Genomic DNA, 15,049 nt, shown 5'->3' on the forward strand with positions numbered 1-15,049 from the left:
AGCGAGAAAATAAAAAATAAAAAACCAAAGCACCACCGGCACGGAACATTCAAGAAAAAACTATAGCTTTTTTTTAATCGCTAATCGCCCACAAGCTTGGGCCGGTCCAAATATTTTAAAACGGCCAACGTACGGCCCCGCCAGATATGCCGATCTGATTCCTTTCTTGTGGCCTCAAATATATAACAGCCTTCTCTCTCACACAATGTGGTGTGTGGTTTTTGATTTTGGGGGGAGAGAGGATGTGAGGGCGATTCTTCCAAGATTGGCGTGTTAGGGTTTCCATCAGGGGATCGATCGATCGGGCGCGCACAATGCGAGCGCAGCAGTGGATCGATCGACAGTGGCCGCGGCGGGGCCGCCGCGCAAGAGATTCTTCTCGCGGAATCTCTTTCCCTGTTGCGGCTTCGTCCTGCATTGTCCCTCCTTTAGTGCTCGCCCGGAAAGGGACCGAAATGGAACTACTTTAGGACTCGGGGAGGGGTATTTTTGGCGATCGATGATCATGGATCAGGTACGCATCCTTTTTCTCTTCTCTTGAAGTTTTTGCGATTTGATTCTCGGTGTATGCGCAGAAGCAGCACAAGGAGGGCGATCATCTTCTCATCCTCGAGGGCGACGGCATCACGTATGTGGCCGTCCCGGACAAAGGTAGGATCTGTTTTGTGGATCACCACACGGGGACTTGGGCGCCTCTCCCCGAGTCCGAGCGATGCTGCCTCCGAGAGAGCCAGCACGTCCACGCGCATGTCCATCACGGAGAGATCACCGAGGATGTCTTGCTCGAACAGGTTTGGAATTGCCGTTCGTGGACGATTTACAAGCTGCCTTTTTTTTTTTCCTTTGTTTGTTAGTGCTTGGAGGAGACTTGTTGGGCTCTCCCGATGTCCTGGGACGGGCTGAGTTCATCGCTCAAGGACGAGCACAAGCATAACGACGACTGTGGCCACAACCAAATCGCTCACGGTGATCACTATGACTTTCTAGTCCCCAAGCAGGATGGATCATACATGCTCATCCGAGATGCCGGGGACTCTCAGTACGAGCATGGCCGCCTGGTTAAGGTGGGGGAATCGCTGGGAAAGCTCAAGAGGCGGCCGAAGCAGCTGATGGATATCTTCAGCTACCAGGGCCCCGAAGGCAAAGGTTACGAGATTCTTGCCGAGGAAGACGATGCTGTGGTAGCTCCCAGGCTTGCCGAGGACATCCTAAACATTCCAGAGAATTTCCAGCAAGTTGCACGGACGGTTTTAAACGTCATGGGTATTTGCTGCCCCTCGGAGGTTCCTCTCGTCAGGAAGATCTTGGAACCTTTACCGGGTGTCAAGGAGGTGTCTGTGAACTACACGTCGCGGATTGTGACAGTTCTTCACGACAGGCTCTTGACTCCTGAAGGACGTCTAGGTAGAGCTTTAGCTTTCGTGCTTGCTCTGTTTTCTTCTCACACCCGTTTTTTCCTTTCCTTTATTGCCTTTTCTTCAGTCAAAGCACTCAACGAAGCTAGACTAGACGCAAGTTTACATCATCGTGGAGAGCTAAAGAGGTCTAGTAACTGGCCCAGTCCCTGGACCATTTGTTGCGGTATTCTACTGCTCGTATCCTTCTTCAAACATTTTTGGAACCCTTTGAAATGGTTCGCTATCGGAGCGGTGGCTGTTGGTATACCGCCGATTTTTATGCGGAGCATAGCGTCTCTAAGACGATGGATTCTAGACATCAACATTCTTATGCTCATAGCAGGTATGATGAGTTAAAATGGCTTTTCAGTGTCTGATGATAAAACTATATCAGTCGGCGGTGCTATTGCTCTAACTGACTACATTGAAGCTGGATCGATCGTATTTTTGTTTACTCTAGCTGAATGGCTAGAAGGACGATCGAGCGAGCAGGTAAATGTTATTGTTTTTCTTTTCGTTTGTCCTTACCCTTTATGACACTCGTCGTGGTGTCTCAGGCGCGTTCCGCATTGGCGTCCGGTCTGGATGTCCCTCGAAACGCCATCCTTGCCGAAACCGGGGCGATGGTCCCCGTTGACGAAGTTAAACTTGGATCATCAATTGCGGTCAAAGCTGGGGAGATGATTCCGGTAGACGGGATTATCATGTCAGGAGAGTGCTCTTTGGATGAAAGCAGCTTGACTGGTGAATCAAAGCCTGTCGAGAAGGCTTGCGGAAGCGAAGTTTGGGCTGGAACAGTGAATTTGGCTGGTACGCGCGCTTATTCTTCAAGTTCTCGTTCAAAACTAACTTCATCTCTGTCTACAGGCTACATCACCGTTCAAACCACTGCACTTGCTGAAGACTCGGCCGTCTCAAGAATGATCAAACTCGTGGAGGAAGCCCAAGCAAAACGATCTCACTTCGAGCAGCTAGTGGAAAAGTTTGCAAAATTCTACACTCCTGGTAAGTCCACAAATTTTCTGTGCGATTGCTAATGTAGCATTGCTATGCAGCTTTGGTAGCGACAGCTCTTGGTCTAGCACTCATTCCGTTGATAGCGCACACTCACCATGAGAAACACTGGCTGTACTTAGCTCTCATTTTGCTGGTTGTGGCTTGCCCGTGTGCTTTAGTCCTTTCGACGCCCGTCGCAGTAGCCTGTGGAATACAACACGCAGCAAGACTTGGAGTCGTGATCAAGGGTGGAAGCTACCTTGAAATCCTTGCCAAGATCAAGTGCTTGGCAATGGATAAGACAGGAACCTTGACAGAGGGACACTTCCGCGTTTCCGAAGTTGTACCTGTTGGTGAAACCGAAGACCTGCAACAAATTTTGTATTGGTAAGTTTGACTTTTCTGCTGTGTGTCGCTGATAAATATTTTTTGTTGCGCAGGTTAACGAGTGTTGAAAGTAGATCGAGCCATCCAATGGCCGCTGCACTCGTCACATACGCTAGCTTACAAGATGTTGTTCCATCGAAATCCGTTACAGACTTTCAGATTATTGAAGGCGAAGGTGTTTCCGCCGTTGTGGATGGGCACTTGGTAGAGATTGGTAACGCGCGATTAGCATCTCGCCTTGGCTGGAGCAGTACAGGTTTCCATCGGCTCCTCCTTCAGTGGACTTGTAATCTAACTGTTCGTATTTCTGCAGCCATTACGAAGCTAAAGAATCAAACAGGAACCGTCGGCTGGCTTGGAAAGGATCACCAGCTCCTGGCAGTTTTTAGCCTCGAGGATCATGTACGGGAGGAAGCGGCAGAAGCAGTGTCGAGTCTAAAGGTTGGGCTTGGAGCGTTCTTCCCGTGTTCCTTACAAGCTTTATTTTGTTTATGGCAGCGTATGAAGGTCCAGATCCATATGCTAACTGGGGATAACCATGAGACGGCCCAGAGTGTCCAGAGAAAAGTAAGCTTCTATTTCCATCTTCGAAGTGTCACTAAATTATCTCCATTGCAGTTGGGAGGAGTTACTGTACACGCCGGTCTTCTCCCCCAGGACAAAGTCAGAATCATCCAAGAGCTGAAAGAAAACCACGGTGTGACGGGAATGATAGGCGACGGGATAAACGACGCCCCGGCTTTAGCAGCGGCGGACGTAGGATTCGCCATGGGTCTAGCCGGATCAGCAGTGGCAATGGAGACATCGGACGTTTTCCTCATGACCGACGATCTCCGGAAGCTGAGCATGGTGGCGAGTCTGGGAAGGAGAGTCCGCACCAAAGTTATACAGAACGTTGTCATCTCGGTGGGTCTCAAAGTCGCGATGCTGGCACTCTCGTTCGCTGGCTATGGCTACCTGTGGATGGCGGTCCTGGTAGACGTCGGGGCGTGCTTGCTGGTGATCTCAAACAGCACGCTTTTACTCCGAGGAACAGGGAAGAAGAGATCATCGGGCCACCACCATCACCACGGAAAGAATTGCAAGGATCACGACCACGATCACGACGGTGGTAAACAGTGCTCCAAGGACGACGATCACGCCGGAAGAACACAGTGCTCTGATCACGAGCATGGCGCTGAGAAGCACCAGCACCATCGCCATCCCAGCCACGACCATGGTCACAACCATAGTCACGAACATAGCCACCACAGTCACGACCATCACCACCACCAGGATCAAGGCCACTCACACTGCAAGAAGAAGCACGCTTGTGGCAAAGGCCACTCACACGCTCACTGCTAACGTTTGACAGAATCTAATTTAAACGCTGAGAATATGCTTGGTGATTGTTATTGGCCTAGGCTCTGTAACACGTGGCAGGCGGTAAAAATAAAACCCCCGCCATTGTGGTTTTAGGTTGGAGGAGGGTTGTGGGTGGATATGCTAGATCGCGGCGATGGCGAGGGCGGCAGCGTTCTCGCGGAGGATTCTTGATTGTTTTGAGTGATCTGGGGACTCGCATTTTGATTCTGGAGGCCATGGAAGGCGAGGACACGACTTGCCGATCGCTGCTGCGGGAGCTCCAGGTAACCTCGCGGAATATTGCCTCTGGAGTTTCTCACGATCGCGGTGGATCGGCCGCGCGCAGACCATCTGGGAGGAGATGGGGGAGAGCGACGAGGAGAGGGACAGAATGCTGCTCCAGCTGGAGCAAGAATGCCTGGATGTGTACCGGCGAAAGGTGGATCAAGCGAATTGCGCGAGGGCTCGGCTGCACCAGCTGCTGGCGGATTCCGAGTCGGAGCTCGCGTCGCTCCTGTCACTCCTGGGTGATCGCCCTTGCATGGTACGCGTTGTTTGATCCATCTCAGCTTTTCTAATGCCCGTTGTTCTTCCTTTCAGTTAGAGAAGAGGTCGGGCACTACTCTGCGAGAGCAGCTCTTGTCCGTCTCACCTCAGTTAGAATGCTTACGTCTGAGGAAAGAGGAGCGGCTGAAGCAATTTGAGGACGTCCAATGCCAGATACAAAGGCTCTCTCGGGAGATATCGCCGGGGACATTGCAAGAGGCCGAGAATGGAGCTCTTTGTTGGAAAGATTTATCGCTGAGAAAGCTGCATGAGTACCATTGCCAGCTTCAAGAGCTTCAGGATGAAAAGGTTGGTTTGTATTGGCACGGTTGGCATTCTTTTTTCTTACAAGCGGCTTTTCCAGAGTAGCCGGCTTCACAAAGTCTCAGAGCTTCTCGAGGTTCTGCAGGGATATTGCGTCCTTTTGGGGATAGACTACACCGAGGCTGTCAAGGAAGTGCATCCGAGCCTTTGTGATCCAGGCCAGAGCAGAAGTATTAGCGATGAGACGCTAGAGAAATTAGGCAAGGCGATCGAGGACATGGAGAACGAGAAAAGTGAAAGACTGCAAAAGGTGATAACGGTTTACCTTTTGACAATGACGCGTTAGTTTCATTGCAGATTCACAATCTTGTTGCTCTCTTACGCGAGCTGTGGAATCTAATGGATACACCTTTCGAAGAAAGGCAACCATTTCGAAATATCATCCGCAATCTTGCGGCACCAGAGCACGATCTAGCGGAGCCTACTTCTCTTACTTTGAAAACCATCGCACAGGTTCTTTCTCATGCGTTTTGTTCTTTCTGATACTTCGCTTGTACAGGCCGAAAAGGAGGTGGTTAGGCTAAATCAGTTGAAAGTAAGCAGAATGAAGGAACTTGTGCTGAAGAAGCAGGGAGAGTTAGAAGAAACTTGCAACATGGCTCACCTGGACTGTGATCCAAATCTAACTCAAGAAAAAGTGGCAAGGTTACTGGAGTCAGGTATAAATTTATTCTGTTTACATTTCTTGGCTGATGTGTCGTGTGCACAGGGATAGTGGACTTGTCGGAGCTACTTGCTACAATCGAAAGTAGTATCGCGGAGGCGAAGGAAGAATCACTCGGTAGACAAGATATAATGGAAAGAATGGAACGATGGATTAGTGCATGTGAAGAAGAAAGTTGGCTTGAAGAATACAATAAGGTATGAGCGTTACGCTATTTCACTTATTCATTTTCGATTGTAGGATGAAAGCCGCTTCAATGCAACCAGAGGAGCACATTTGAGTCTAAAACGTGCAGAAAGAGCTCGTGTCATCGTGGCCAAACTCCCCAGTGCGTTTGAATTCTTCGTTTGCTATTTCCTTTTCTCAGTTTTCACAACCCGTTTGCAGATCTTCTTGAATCATTGAAGTCCAAAACGCGGTCTTGGGAGGACGAAAGAGGCAGGCCCTTCTTATATAACGGGGTACGTAAGTGATTTTCGTAGACGCTTCTGAAAGTGCTTTGCAGATTTCTCTACTGGCAATTCTAGAAGAATATAGCTTGCTACGACGAGAGAAAGAAGAAGAAAAGCGCCGACTGAGGGTAACTCTGCAGTTTAGTGCCTGTTAAGACGTTAACTGGCTAAATGCAGGAGGAGAAGAGAATGCAGGAGCAACTGCAAACTGAGCAGGAACTGCTCTACGGCACAAAGCCGTCCAAAAAGGGACAGGTGGGACTTCGCGTGAGTGGAAACAATGCAAACCGACGACTTTCGATAGTCCCTGAGCCCTTACCCGCACCTAAGGCTAGCAATCAGGGTCCTCAAAAGGGTAGCCGGGTGAAACGCTACTCTCCGATGATGAATTACGTTGCCTTGCCTAAGGATCCCGAAGCTTCTTCAATTGGATCAGCTCCGGATTCTCCTGTTGCAGCATGAAGGTCAGGTTTTTGTTAGAATGGACCCTTGCGTGATGTTTTGCCTGTGGTGGCCACAGCGGTTTTGAAAATTAGGACGATAAGCGGGGTTTATACTGTAAGTAGAGTTTGTTTCTTTGCTATCAAGGGTAATCGCGTATCCTTTCTCCAGTGCTCCGTGTTTTGTGTATTGGGAAAGCGTAGGAGCGTGTGCTATTTGTTCAAAGCTTTGATTGGTGTAAAGCATCGAACTAATTGTTTCGTGTTAAGTTACATTCAAGGTACATACAAGTCTTGGTTTGCTTACACTTGGAACTTTAAATTCTTTGCGGAGCTTCTGCTGTCGAGAATTGACGCAGACAAGTTTCACACAGGTGATGCTCTCAAATGATTCAAAGGCTCGCAAGCTTGACATCAGCGTTTGACAAACCCTTTCACCTTCCAAAGCAAAAATCCTCCTCAGAGTTTAACCTCCAAGGATTTTTCAAAATTCCCAGGATTAAACCTTCTAATCAAAATTTTCTCAAGTAAAAATCCTTTTATTAATAAAAACATAAGGTTAAACAAGCTTACAACTGTGAGAAAATTTGTCGATAGTGTGCACTTTTGGTCCACAACTTCATCAAAGTTAAACTTCTGAATTTCAAGACCTTCAACTGAAATCCTTACGAGAGGATCAATTGTTTCAATACTCATTTGATTTCTGTATTTGTTCTTGATCAAGTTTATTCTGCTAAAACCTCACTCGCAACTTGCAATGCTAACACACTGCACCATCCCAATTTCACCAACTCGAAGCAAGTTTGGAAAGCTCTCTGCCCAACCTGTTTGACTATGTATGATGCTCCACATATCAATAAAATTTCGTCCTTTCCATTCCTTTGAGGCAAGTAGCTTCCAAGTCAAATACTCTTCCATGAAGGCTGAAGGATCCACAATGCCTTTAACAAGAACTCCATCCACCTCTAAATGCCTTCCATAAAATTTTGCAAGCTCCCTTGCCTCTGTAATCCCAAATTATTTGTTTTCCTTGACAAGGATTGGCAAATTAACCGGAGCTAGAACCTGCATCTTGGAGAGTATCCCTGTGTCTTGTAGTCGTTGTCTAATATTTGCAATGAGAGCAAAAGTAAAGGAGATTTGAAACTGCATAGCTTCTTGAAGATCACTTCCATCTTCTGATCGGATCAATTGCATAGTTTTGTAAGCATCTCCTTTAACTGAAACTCTCAAAGCATGGAGGAAGCCATCCTTACTACCACCATCAGGGATGCATGGATATGATTTGTTATCCATGGGATTACCATTCAAATCAATCTCATCACTAATGTAATATTTGTTCAGCTTCACAATAGTCTCTCGGCACAAGGGTCCAACCATGGTGATGTCGATTAGCTTCTCTTGGAATTTCTGATTGAGACTACTCATCACCTGTAAAATATCAGCCAAAAAATGCAAGACATACTTGTTCTTGAGAGTTCTCAGCTTGTTGTAAAGTTGCAGCTTGCCACTTCGTTTGAAAAGCTCAGCTATTGGCTCCAAACATTTGCAAAGCTTAGGAAAAGCCCCTCCACGACTTAGCCATCTCGTATCCTGTATGCACTACAGCTTAAGCTTGGCATGATCGTGTTCCATCTCAATTTCCATCAACTGAGCCAACCTTTTCAAGCTTTTGCTGAAGTAAGCTGCTACCTTATTCACTAGTTTATCAATCGTCATGCATTGTGTAGCACATTCTCCATCCCCATAAGCATCTTCCACACATAAATTGGCTCAATGTGCCATACAATGAACACTACTTAAGAAGGGATTAATCTCCTTTAGCCTAGTTGCTACCCCTGTCCTGCTACCAGCCATAACATTACATCCATCTGAACCAAAACCTATGAACCGCTGCATATCTAAGTTCCACTGCTTAAGCATATCACTAATGCAGTTAAAGATACTTGCTGCACCACTATCACCAATGTTGACAATCCCCAAGTAGCTTGTCTTCACACAACCACATTCGATGTAAGTCACATAAAAAATAGTGCTGAAAATAGATCAAATCGTAAGAAAACTAATTCATCCACCATCAATCCAAAATAAAGACTTTCCCTGACTTTTTGTAAAATATTTTTAACCATAACCTGAAGTGAAACATGAACCATATTAGAATCAATTAACATGGTCTCATAAACATACCTTGTTAATAGAAGTTATCAGTCGTGAACAACCTTTGTCACTATCGTAATATCTTGGAATGTTCATCCCATTAAGTCGATGAAGTTCAATCAACTCTAGAAAACGAGTGAATGGAGCAAATCCTTTTGCAATATAATAAGCAGAACGAAATAACACAAACACCCCTTGTTCAGTATGGTGTAGATGCTTAATTGTAACTTTTAAAATTGATTGTTACTTCCCACGACGCACGTCCTTAGCAAATACAGACTCCTTGTGATCTTCAGAGTTAGCATGACTGCGTAAGGCACTTTTTCGAAAATTACTACTACCTTGTTTGCCAAAAATATTCTTAGTTCGTGGATTTCCCTTGCAAATCCTGCAAAACATTGTGCCTTCAGTCACATCAAATTCTAACTAACAGTAGCTTTGCTTCTAATGCTCCTTAAAATGCCCTGATGCTGCATCACCATCTAGTTCCTCAATATCATTCTCAATCTCTGTTTGCACAACAACCTTCCAAAAATTTAGAGTTAATTGCCTCCCAAAAGCAAGATCAGTAGCTAAAGGACACTTCTTTTTACCTGGAGGTAATTTTAGCATTCTACCATGTTTAATTAAGTAGCACGCAGTGTCTCACCCGAGTGGGCTCTCGCTCCGGAAAATGACCTACCTACTCCGCTGACAGGTGGTATGTAGTATATTTTACTAACATCTTTAATACTAAGTTAAATGTACTTATATTTCAATTAATTAATATGGGTTAACAAAAAAATCTTTTTCTTATTAAAATACCCAAGATAAAATCCTTTTGATATCAAATAACCAAAGTTAAATCCTTATACATGATTTTTTTCCCGGGCCGTAGATCCTTCATGGTTTGATCTGCCCAAGAGTTTTAAAAAAGTTCCAGGTTTTTATATGGAGGCGTTTGTCGACCACTGCTTGACATGCTATGTACCGAAACAACGCTTTTAAAAGGACTCCATACCTTGGCAGCGGGCAAGGACCAAAGCATGGCCGGGGCTAGCTTCTTCCTGTCCTTCTCGTCTCTTTTCTCTGCCTTCTCAGGTAAGCACATCTTTTGAGCTCGCAGCTCTCTTCACTAACAGCTGATCTGCAGGAATGCTTCACCAAAAGCGGCTACGCGCTCTTCATCCCAGGCTACAACATCTTCCCTGTTGCAGGCTGCAAGAAAGACATCGGGCCACCTTACAAAGACGGCTGCAGCCTCGCATTCTCCAGATCCACACTCGCAGCACGTTGCAAAGTACCGGGGAGTGGAGTTCTTCGTGGACAACGTGACCATCGCGCATCTGACCCTGGATGATCTCCAGTGCACGGTGAGCTTCCAAGGTCCCATCGACCTGGACCGGGGCTATGGAGACTACGCTTGCCGGGGGAACTGCATCCTTGTTTAGAACCTCTGGAAGTGTCCAGGACAAGGACATTTGCTCCAGCGGGTCCAAGAGACTCTGGTACCTGACTGCCAACCTGGAGACCACGTGACGACGTAAGAACTGTAGCATTTTAGCTGAAGCGGACAGGATTTTTTCATCATGGAGGTGAGCGGCTTGGTGAGCCCGCTGTGTGTCTTGGGTCTGGACGCTGCCAAGAAGGTATGGGACTGCAATGCCAACATTGAAAGGCTGGAGAATGCCATGGCACCCCACATCCAGGCCAAGATCAAAGCTTTCAGTGAGCACAAGGAGCGAAATGGACCTGGCTTTATGTTCTCTGAAGCGGCCGAGGAATGCTTGGAGCGTGTCAGGACATGGAATGGCAGGGCGCAAGAACTCTTAGGGTCACGCAACAACAGGATCTGGAGCCCCGTTAGACGGTATGTTGTGCAGCATTTTTGTGCAAGAAGGCTGAATTTATTTCTCCCTATAGGTACAAGCGGAGTGGCAAGATCATGGAGTGCATAAGCTCCTACCAGGATCTCCTGTCGCAGATCGAAAGTCACGGGCACGAGCTGAATGTGGACATTGCGAAGCTGGCAAAGAGGGCGACCAGCATCCAGGCCATGCTTAATAAGTTTCATACTCACAAGCACCGGAATCCAGAGTTCCGCTACTCTGATGGAGCCGAGGAGTGTCTTGATCTTGTCACAAAATGGAACGACAAGGCGCAAGCACTGCTGGGATCACAGTAAGCATATACACTTGAGAGCTTTAACAGTACAGCTAAATGATCTATGGATGTTTCACAGGGAGAAGCGTTATGGCGAGATCTCGGAGCTCATTCACAGCTACGAGGGCGATCTCCTTCCGATAACTGAAAGGTACGAGCGAGAAGAGTTGAGAGTGATACAGCCGAGCACTAGCTTCGCCGTACGGAGTTTCCCGCAAGACAGAGGCCCTGCAAAAAAATATGTACGGCGTGTTGTTCCTGATGCCATGTTTGGGGACCATGAACTACTGGATGAGGTAGTGAATGCCCTCTTGGATCCTGAAGCCCGTAGCAAATGGGTTGGACTGTTGGGAATGGGAGGGTGTGGAAAGACCACCCTCGCAAGCTGCGCGCACAATGACCCGAGGGTGCGCCAGCATTTCCATGACAACATTGTGTGGATCACTGTGAAGAAAGATGCTTCGGAGGACGATCTCAAGGCCCAGCTCCTCAACGCTCTTGAATGGGGTGAATTGAAAGAGAGGGCCAAACGAAGCCTTGACGACATGCAGCACTTGGCACGCGATGTTGCTGGTGGTAGCCGTGTCTTGCTGGTACTGGATGATGTGTGGGACTGGAGCTGGGCAAAGGAACTGGATTTTATAGCACGGCCATCCTCTGGCCGGATCCTGGTAACAACCAGAAAGGAAGGCATTTTGCGCAGCCTGGATGCAAAGGCATTTCCTGTGCATCAGCTATCAATGGACGAAAGCAAAAAGATGTTTTGGAAGTTTGCCTTCGGTGTGCATGATCCACAACCCAGTGACCCTGATGTTGTGGGACTTGCCAAGAAAATAGCTCGAAAATGTGAGGGACTTCCTCTCGCTCTGGAAGTGATTGGCAGTGCCATGGCTGTCCACAGAAGTGAAGGGCCACATGTGTGGGAAGAACGATATAAAAGGTTGCACTTGTCCAATGATCCAGACGTTGAGAAGCAGATGTTCAAGCGCTTGAAGTTCAGCTATGACGAGCTGGGAAACTATGAGGGTGAAAAGCTGCAAGAGTGCTTTCTCTATGTGGCCGCATTCCCAGAAGATAGGTGGATTGGGTTTACTGAGTTGAGGAACTGTTGGATGGAGGTTGGGTCAGAACTCTCACCCACAGCGATTGTCAATGAACTGGAACGGAGATGCCTGGTGAAGATATCTAAGTCTTGGAGGGATGAAGAAGCTCCTGGTTATATAACAGTACACGATATGCTACGCAAACTGTGCATAAGAATCTTAAAAGGGAAGTACAGCCCACAGCAAGAGCACGAGAAGGGATGCCTGTTTGGATATGAGTGGACAAGTGGCATTCAGGATGCAACATTTGCTAAAGTCTCACTCATCTCAAAGAATGTTGGCAGCTTTCTATCCGATAATCATGTGCGAGATGCCTTGCTTATTGCTCACTCTATAGGACTTTCTAATGTGGATGACAGTCTTATCGATCACATACAAGGTGTCAAGGTATTGAGCTTGCTGGAATGCTATATGATCCATTTTATTCCAGAGAGCATATCCAAGCTGAAAAACCTTCAAGTGCTTGACATTCGACGAACAAAAGTGAGTCAACTACCAGATGCGCTTTTCAGCCTGACATCACTGAAATATCTAAAGTGTACTGAATATCTTGAGTGTAACATTGCATTACTGCCCCAGCTCTCCAACTTGGAAGAGCTGGTGCTGAAGGTTGATTCAAAAGAGGACTCATCAGTTGTGGATTTCACTGGAATTTCGCGTAAACTAAGAATTCTAAAGCTAAGAATAAGACAGGGTACAATGAAGGTGCCAGAAAGCATGGGGAAACTGGAGCACATTGAAACATTGGTTTTACATGCAAAGACCATCGACTTTACCAGTGTCGTTGGGCTATGGGAACTTGTCAACCTAAGAACATGTGAAATTTCTGTGTTATCCGTTAGTAGAGCTCCCTGGAAGCGAATGTTTAAGAAATCAATCAGGCTTCGACGTTTATCCATCACTCGGGTAGAAGACAGTGAAAATAATGGTGAAAGCGTTGAATGGTTGCAACTACGATATTTACGCATCCGTGATATTATAAACCTATCTTTGTTGCCCCATCGCCTAGAAACACTTGACATTGACTGCGGTGGTATCCACTTGTTCAACCTGGATGGATCATTCCCACATCTTGGAGATCTGCGTCTTACGAATCTACACATTGCACAGTCAGAATTCAAGGATGATTTGGCTGCCAGTCTTACAAATCTGAATAAGTTGGAGTTTGAGCTAGCTCCTGATATTGAATGGGAGCACTTGCCTCTCTTTGTGGCACAGCTCCCCAATCGCCTCGAGTATCTGACATTAAAGGGTTGCATAAAGAGACTGTTGTTGCCAACCGAGAGTTCATCACTTCAGGTTAAAGATATTTTAGTATCGAGCAAGAAGATGCAAAATGATTTCTTTGAGCCATCAGATCAAATGGCTGATATAGATACCGTGTGGTTGAGGTGTCATGAGAGTATCGTTCCATCGTCCATTGCATCACTGCCAGGTTTGAAACGTCTTAACATTTTACATAACGATGCACTGTGGTCCCACAATCACAGCGAGGCCGCATTTCCCAGGCTGGAATCGCTATCCTGCCCGAAAGACATGAAATTTCCACCTTGGCTTGAGGACCGCCCCAAACTCGAGATACGTAAGTTTTAATTTCCAAAGCGTTTTGGTATTCGAACGTCTGTTGTTTGACATATTTCTCCTCTAAATCAATATATACAAAACTGCGACCGCACCGCTACTCTTCCACCAGGAGAGCTTCGCCTCTCACGTCCCTGGCAACCTCTAGCACCTCGGGTTTGCTCCTTGTCAATTCCAATTCTTGTTCAGCTGCTACCTCGGTTTTGCGCACAGCAGCACCACCTTTGCCGGCTCTTATCCTCGCCAGGAAACCTCTCACGAGAGCCTGCATTTTCGTTGCAGCGCCCTGGACGTACACGGCCTGGATCCGCTTCGCACGCTCGATGCGCAGAGTGAGAGGCAACCCCTGCGTTAATCCGAGCCAAACGTTAGTATCAAAAGCTTGGAATAGCAGCTACTTACAGTTGGTCCGATCTTATACAGCGTCAGCGTTTCCAGCAGCTCCTTGAAAGGGACTCCTTTGTTTGGAACTCGAAAACTCATCACCTCGTACTCTATTCTCATGTCAGAACAAAGAAAAAAACGAGTGAGAGACAAAGAGCGATTGAGAGGAACACGCCAAACCATTGGGTCGTGTATTTGTAGTGCCGGCCCAACGGATCCCCGAGGGCATTTACAAATCGTCGGAGTTTGTGCATGCCAATGTATCCCGTAGCACTGGACGATTGTAAAGTTAGTTCCACAAGGACTTGAACGTAAGTAAGTGGCTTACTTGGGATCGAATGGTTCTTGGCTCCACAAGTTTCGATATGCTAACAGGTGCTCCGGCATGACTAGAGTTCTCGTTCACAAGGCCGAAACAGCATCCAGTATGACAGCCACAAACAAGTTCATGAATATGTGACTCCCGACCAAGACCAAGAAGGCGAAGATACTTCGGCCCTCTGGATAGCCACAATCATCGCCGAGTAGTGTTTTACCGTTGGTGCAGGCGGGTGCATCAATTGTGGTATCCATCATAACACAAGACCAGTTATCAAGATTTGTATCCTGTAAAAGAAAAGCAAAACTGAAAGTGATAGAAAAGCCAAGCCTTTACCTGAAACACCGGGATGAAAGCATTGACGAAAGTGCGAAAGTTGACAGACGGGCCAATGCAGGTCCCTTCCTTCATTGCACTGAAGAGTTGGAACGCCATCCCCGCGAACATATACATGAAAATTGCGAGAAGAGCGAGTATCTCAGCTACAGTTGGCAAACAGATGAACATTGTTCGCATAATAACCTGTGCTCTCGCTACGTGAGGAATGATGCAGAAAACTTGAGCAATGTAGGCAGTGCGGCCGACATAGCCCTTCACCGTTCCCTTCTTTCCCATGAGACCAATGGCGGCCATTATGGAGAGTCCAAACTCCATCTGCCGTGCAACCTCGTTCTTATAGACCTTCCACTGGAGAAAGGAAAAACCAGGTGGTCAAACAAAAAACAATCGAGAAAAAGATGAATGAGGTACGTCGTCACCAAGGAACTTCATCACGGATAAGCAGGAAATATGTTGTAATCGCACAGTGAGCCA

The 15,049-nt window shown here is 46.9% G+C and overlaps 4 protein-coding genes across 7 annotated transcripts; 3 read left to right on the forward strand and 1 right to left on the reverse strand.

Annotated features, from left to right (window-relative positions):
- Positions 1 to 227: 227 nt before the first annotated feature.
- On the forward strand, positions 228 to 4,180 carry LOC9655045 (cadmium/zinc-transporting ATPase HMA3). Of its 2 annotated transcripts, XM_002983439.2 has the most exons (12): positions 228 to 514; positions 576 to 791; positions 855 to 1,404; positions 1,483 to 1,740; positions 1,792 to 1,889; positions 1,955 to 2,207; positions 2,265 to 2,402; positions 2,453 to 2,780; positions 2,834 to 3,036; positions 3,094 to 3,221; positions 3,279 to 3,347; positions 3,399 to 4,180. In XM_002983439.2, the coding sequence occupies exons 1-12, from the start codon at positions 500 to 502 to the stop codon at positions 4,122 to 4,124; spliced, it is 2,982 nt and encodes a 993-aa protein (XP_002983485.2). In that variant the 5' UTR covers positions 228 to 499; the 3' UTR covers positions 4,125 to 4,180. The 2 variants fall into 2 exon arrangements, with proteins under 2 accessions (XP_002983485.2, XP_024544412.1); XM_024688644.1 differs by having other exon boundaries at positions 855 to 1,740.
- A 75-nt stretch (positions 4,181 to 4,255) lies between these two features.
- Positions 4,256 to 6,819, forward strand: LOC9655046 (65-kDa microtubule-associated protein 1). 2 transcript variants are annotated; one of them, XM_024688670.1, is made up of 13 exons: positions 4,256 to 4,408; positions 4,471 to 4,668; positions 4,725 to 4,979; positions 5,035 to 5,244; positions 5,292 to 5,447; positions 5,494 to 5,653; positions 5,704 to 5,855; positions 5,899 to 5,986; positions 6,046 to 6,119; positions 6,164 to 6,238; positions 6,288 to 6,574; positions 6,631 to 6,668; positions 6,723 to 6,819. In XM_024688670.1, the coding sequence occupies exons 1-11, from the start codon at positions 4,361 to 4,363 to the stop codon at positions 6,570 to 6,572; spliced, it is 1,701 nt and encodes a 566-aa protein (XP_024544438.1). In that variant the 5' UTR covers positions 4,256 to 4,360; the 3' UTR covers positions 6,573 to 6,574; positions 6,631 to 6,668; positions 6,723 to 6,819. The 2 variants fall into 2 exon arrangements, with proteins under 2 accessions (XP_024544438.1, XP_024544437.1); XM_024688669.1 differs by having other exon boundaries at positions 6,631 to 6,819.
- A 3,419-nt stretch (positions 6,820 to 10,238) lies between these two features.
- LOC112351138 (probable disease resistance protein At1g15890) lies at positions 10,239 to 13,641 on the forward strand. Its single transcript, XM_024688463.1, has 3 exons — positions 10,239 to 10,556; positions 10,610 to 10,867; positions 10,929 to 13,641. Exons 1-3 carry the CDS (start codon positions 10,276 to 10,278, stop codon positions 13,543 to 13,545), a joined length of 3,156 nt encoding a protein of 1,051 aa, XP_024544231.1. The 5' UTR covers positions 10,239 to 10,275; the 3' UTR covers positions 13,546 to 13,641.
- LOC112351143 lies at positions 13,609 to 14,146 on the reverse strand. 2 transcript variants are annotated; one of them, XM_024688473.1, is made up of 3 exons: positions 14,098 to 14,146; positions 13,936 to 14,027; positions 13,609 to 13,879 (listed from the first exon to the last, which is right to left on the reverse strand). In XM_024688473.1, exons 1-3 carry the CDS (start codon positions 14,144 to 14,146, stop codon positions 13,631 to 13,633), a joined length of 390 nt encoding a protein of 129 aa, XP_024544241.1. In that variant the 3' UTR covers positions 13,609 to 13,630. The 2 variants fall into 2 exon arrangements, with proteins under 2 accessions (XP_024544241.1, XP_024544239.1); XM_024688471.1 differs by having other exon boundaries at positions 13,936 to 14,119.
- Between the last annotated feature and the right edge of the window lie 903 nt (positions 14,147 to 15,049).

This window comes from Selaginella moellendorffii, unplaced genomic scaffold (genome assembly GCF_000143415.4).
Source record: "Selaginella moellendorffii unplaced genomic scaffold, v1.0 SELMOscaffold_58, whole genome shotgun sequence".
Lineage (NCBI taxonomy): Eukaryota > Viridiplantae > Streptophyta > Lycopodiopsida > Selaginellales > Selaginellaceae > Selaginella > Selaginella moellendorffii.

What these genes read in the sequence shown, in the direction of transcription:
- LOC9655045 (XM_024688644.1), top strand. An exon ending in CCTTGGCTGGAGCAGTACAG is followed by an intron (nt 3,037 to 3,093) that starts GTTTCCATCGGC and finishes GTATTTCTGCAG; the next exon opens with CCATTACGAAGCTAAAGAAT. An exon ending in AAGCAGTGTCGAGTCTAAAG is followed by an intron (nt 3,222 to 3,278) that starts GTTGGGCTTGGA and finishes TGTTTATGGCAG; the next exon opens with CGTATGAAGGTCCAGATCCA.
- LOC112351143 (XM_024688471.1), bottom strand. Translation starts at nt 14,100, where the DNA reads ATGGTTTGGCGTGTTCCTCTCAATCGCTCTTTGTCTCTCACTCGTTTT. An exon ending in TGTATAAGATCGGACCAACT is followed by an intron (nt 13,880 to 13,935) that starts GTAAGTAGCTGC and finishes GGATTAACGCAG; the next exon opens with GGGTTGCCTCTCACTCTGCG.
- LOC9655046 (XM_024688669.1), top strand. Translation starts at nt 4,361, where the DNA reads ATGGAAGGCGAGGACACGACTTGCCGATCGCTGCTGCGGGAGCTCCAG. An exon ending in TGGGTGATCGCCCTTGCATG is followed by an intron (nt 4,669 to 4,724) that starts GTACGCGTTGTT and finishes TCTTCCTTTCAG; the next exon opens with TTAGAGAAGAGGTCGGGCAC. An exon ending in CTTTGAAAACCATCGCACAG is followed by an intron (nt 5,448 to 5,493) that starts GTTCTTTCTCAT and finishes TCGCTTGTACAG; the next exon opens with GCCGAAAAGGAGGTGGTTAG.
- LOC112351138 (XM_024688463.1), top strand. Translation starts at nt 10,276, where the DNA reads ATGGAGGTGAGCGGCTTGGTGAGCCCGCTGTGTGTCTTGGGTCTGGAC. An exon ending in ATCTGGAGCCCCGTTAGACG is followed by an intron (nt 10,557 to 10,609) that starts GTATGTTGTGCA and finishes TTCTCCCTATAG; the next exon opens with GTACAAGCGGAGTGGCAAGA. An exon ending in CAAGCACTGCTGGGATCACA is followed by an intron (nt 10,868 to 10,928) that starts GTAAGCATATAC and finishes GATGTTTCACAG; the next exon opens with GGAGAAGCGTTATGGCGAGA.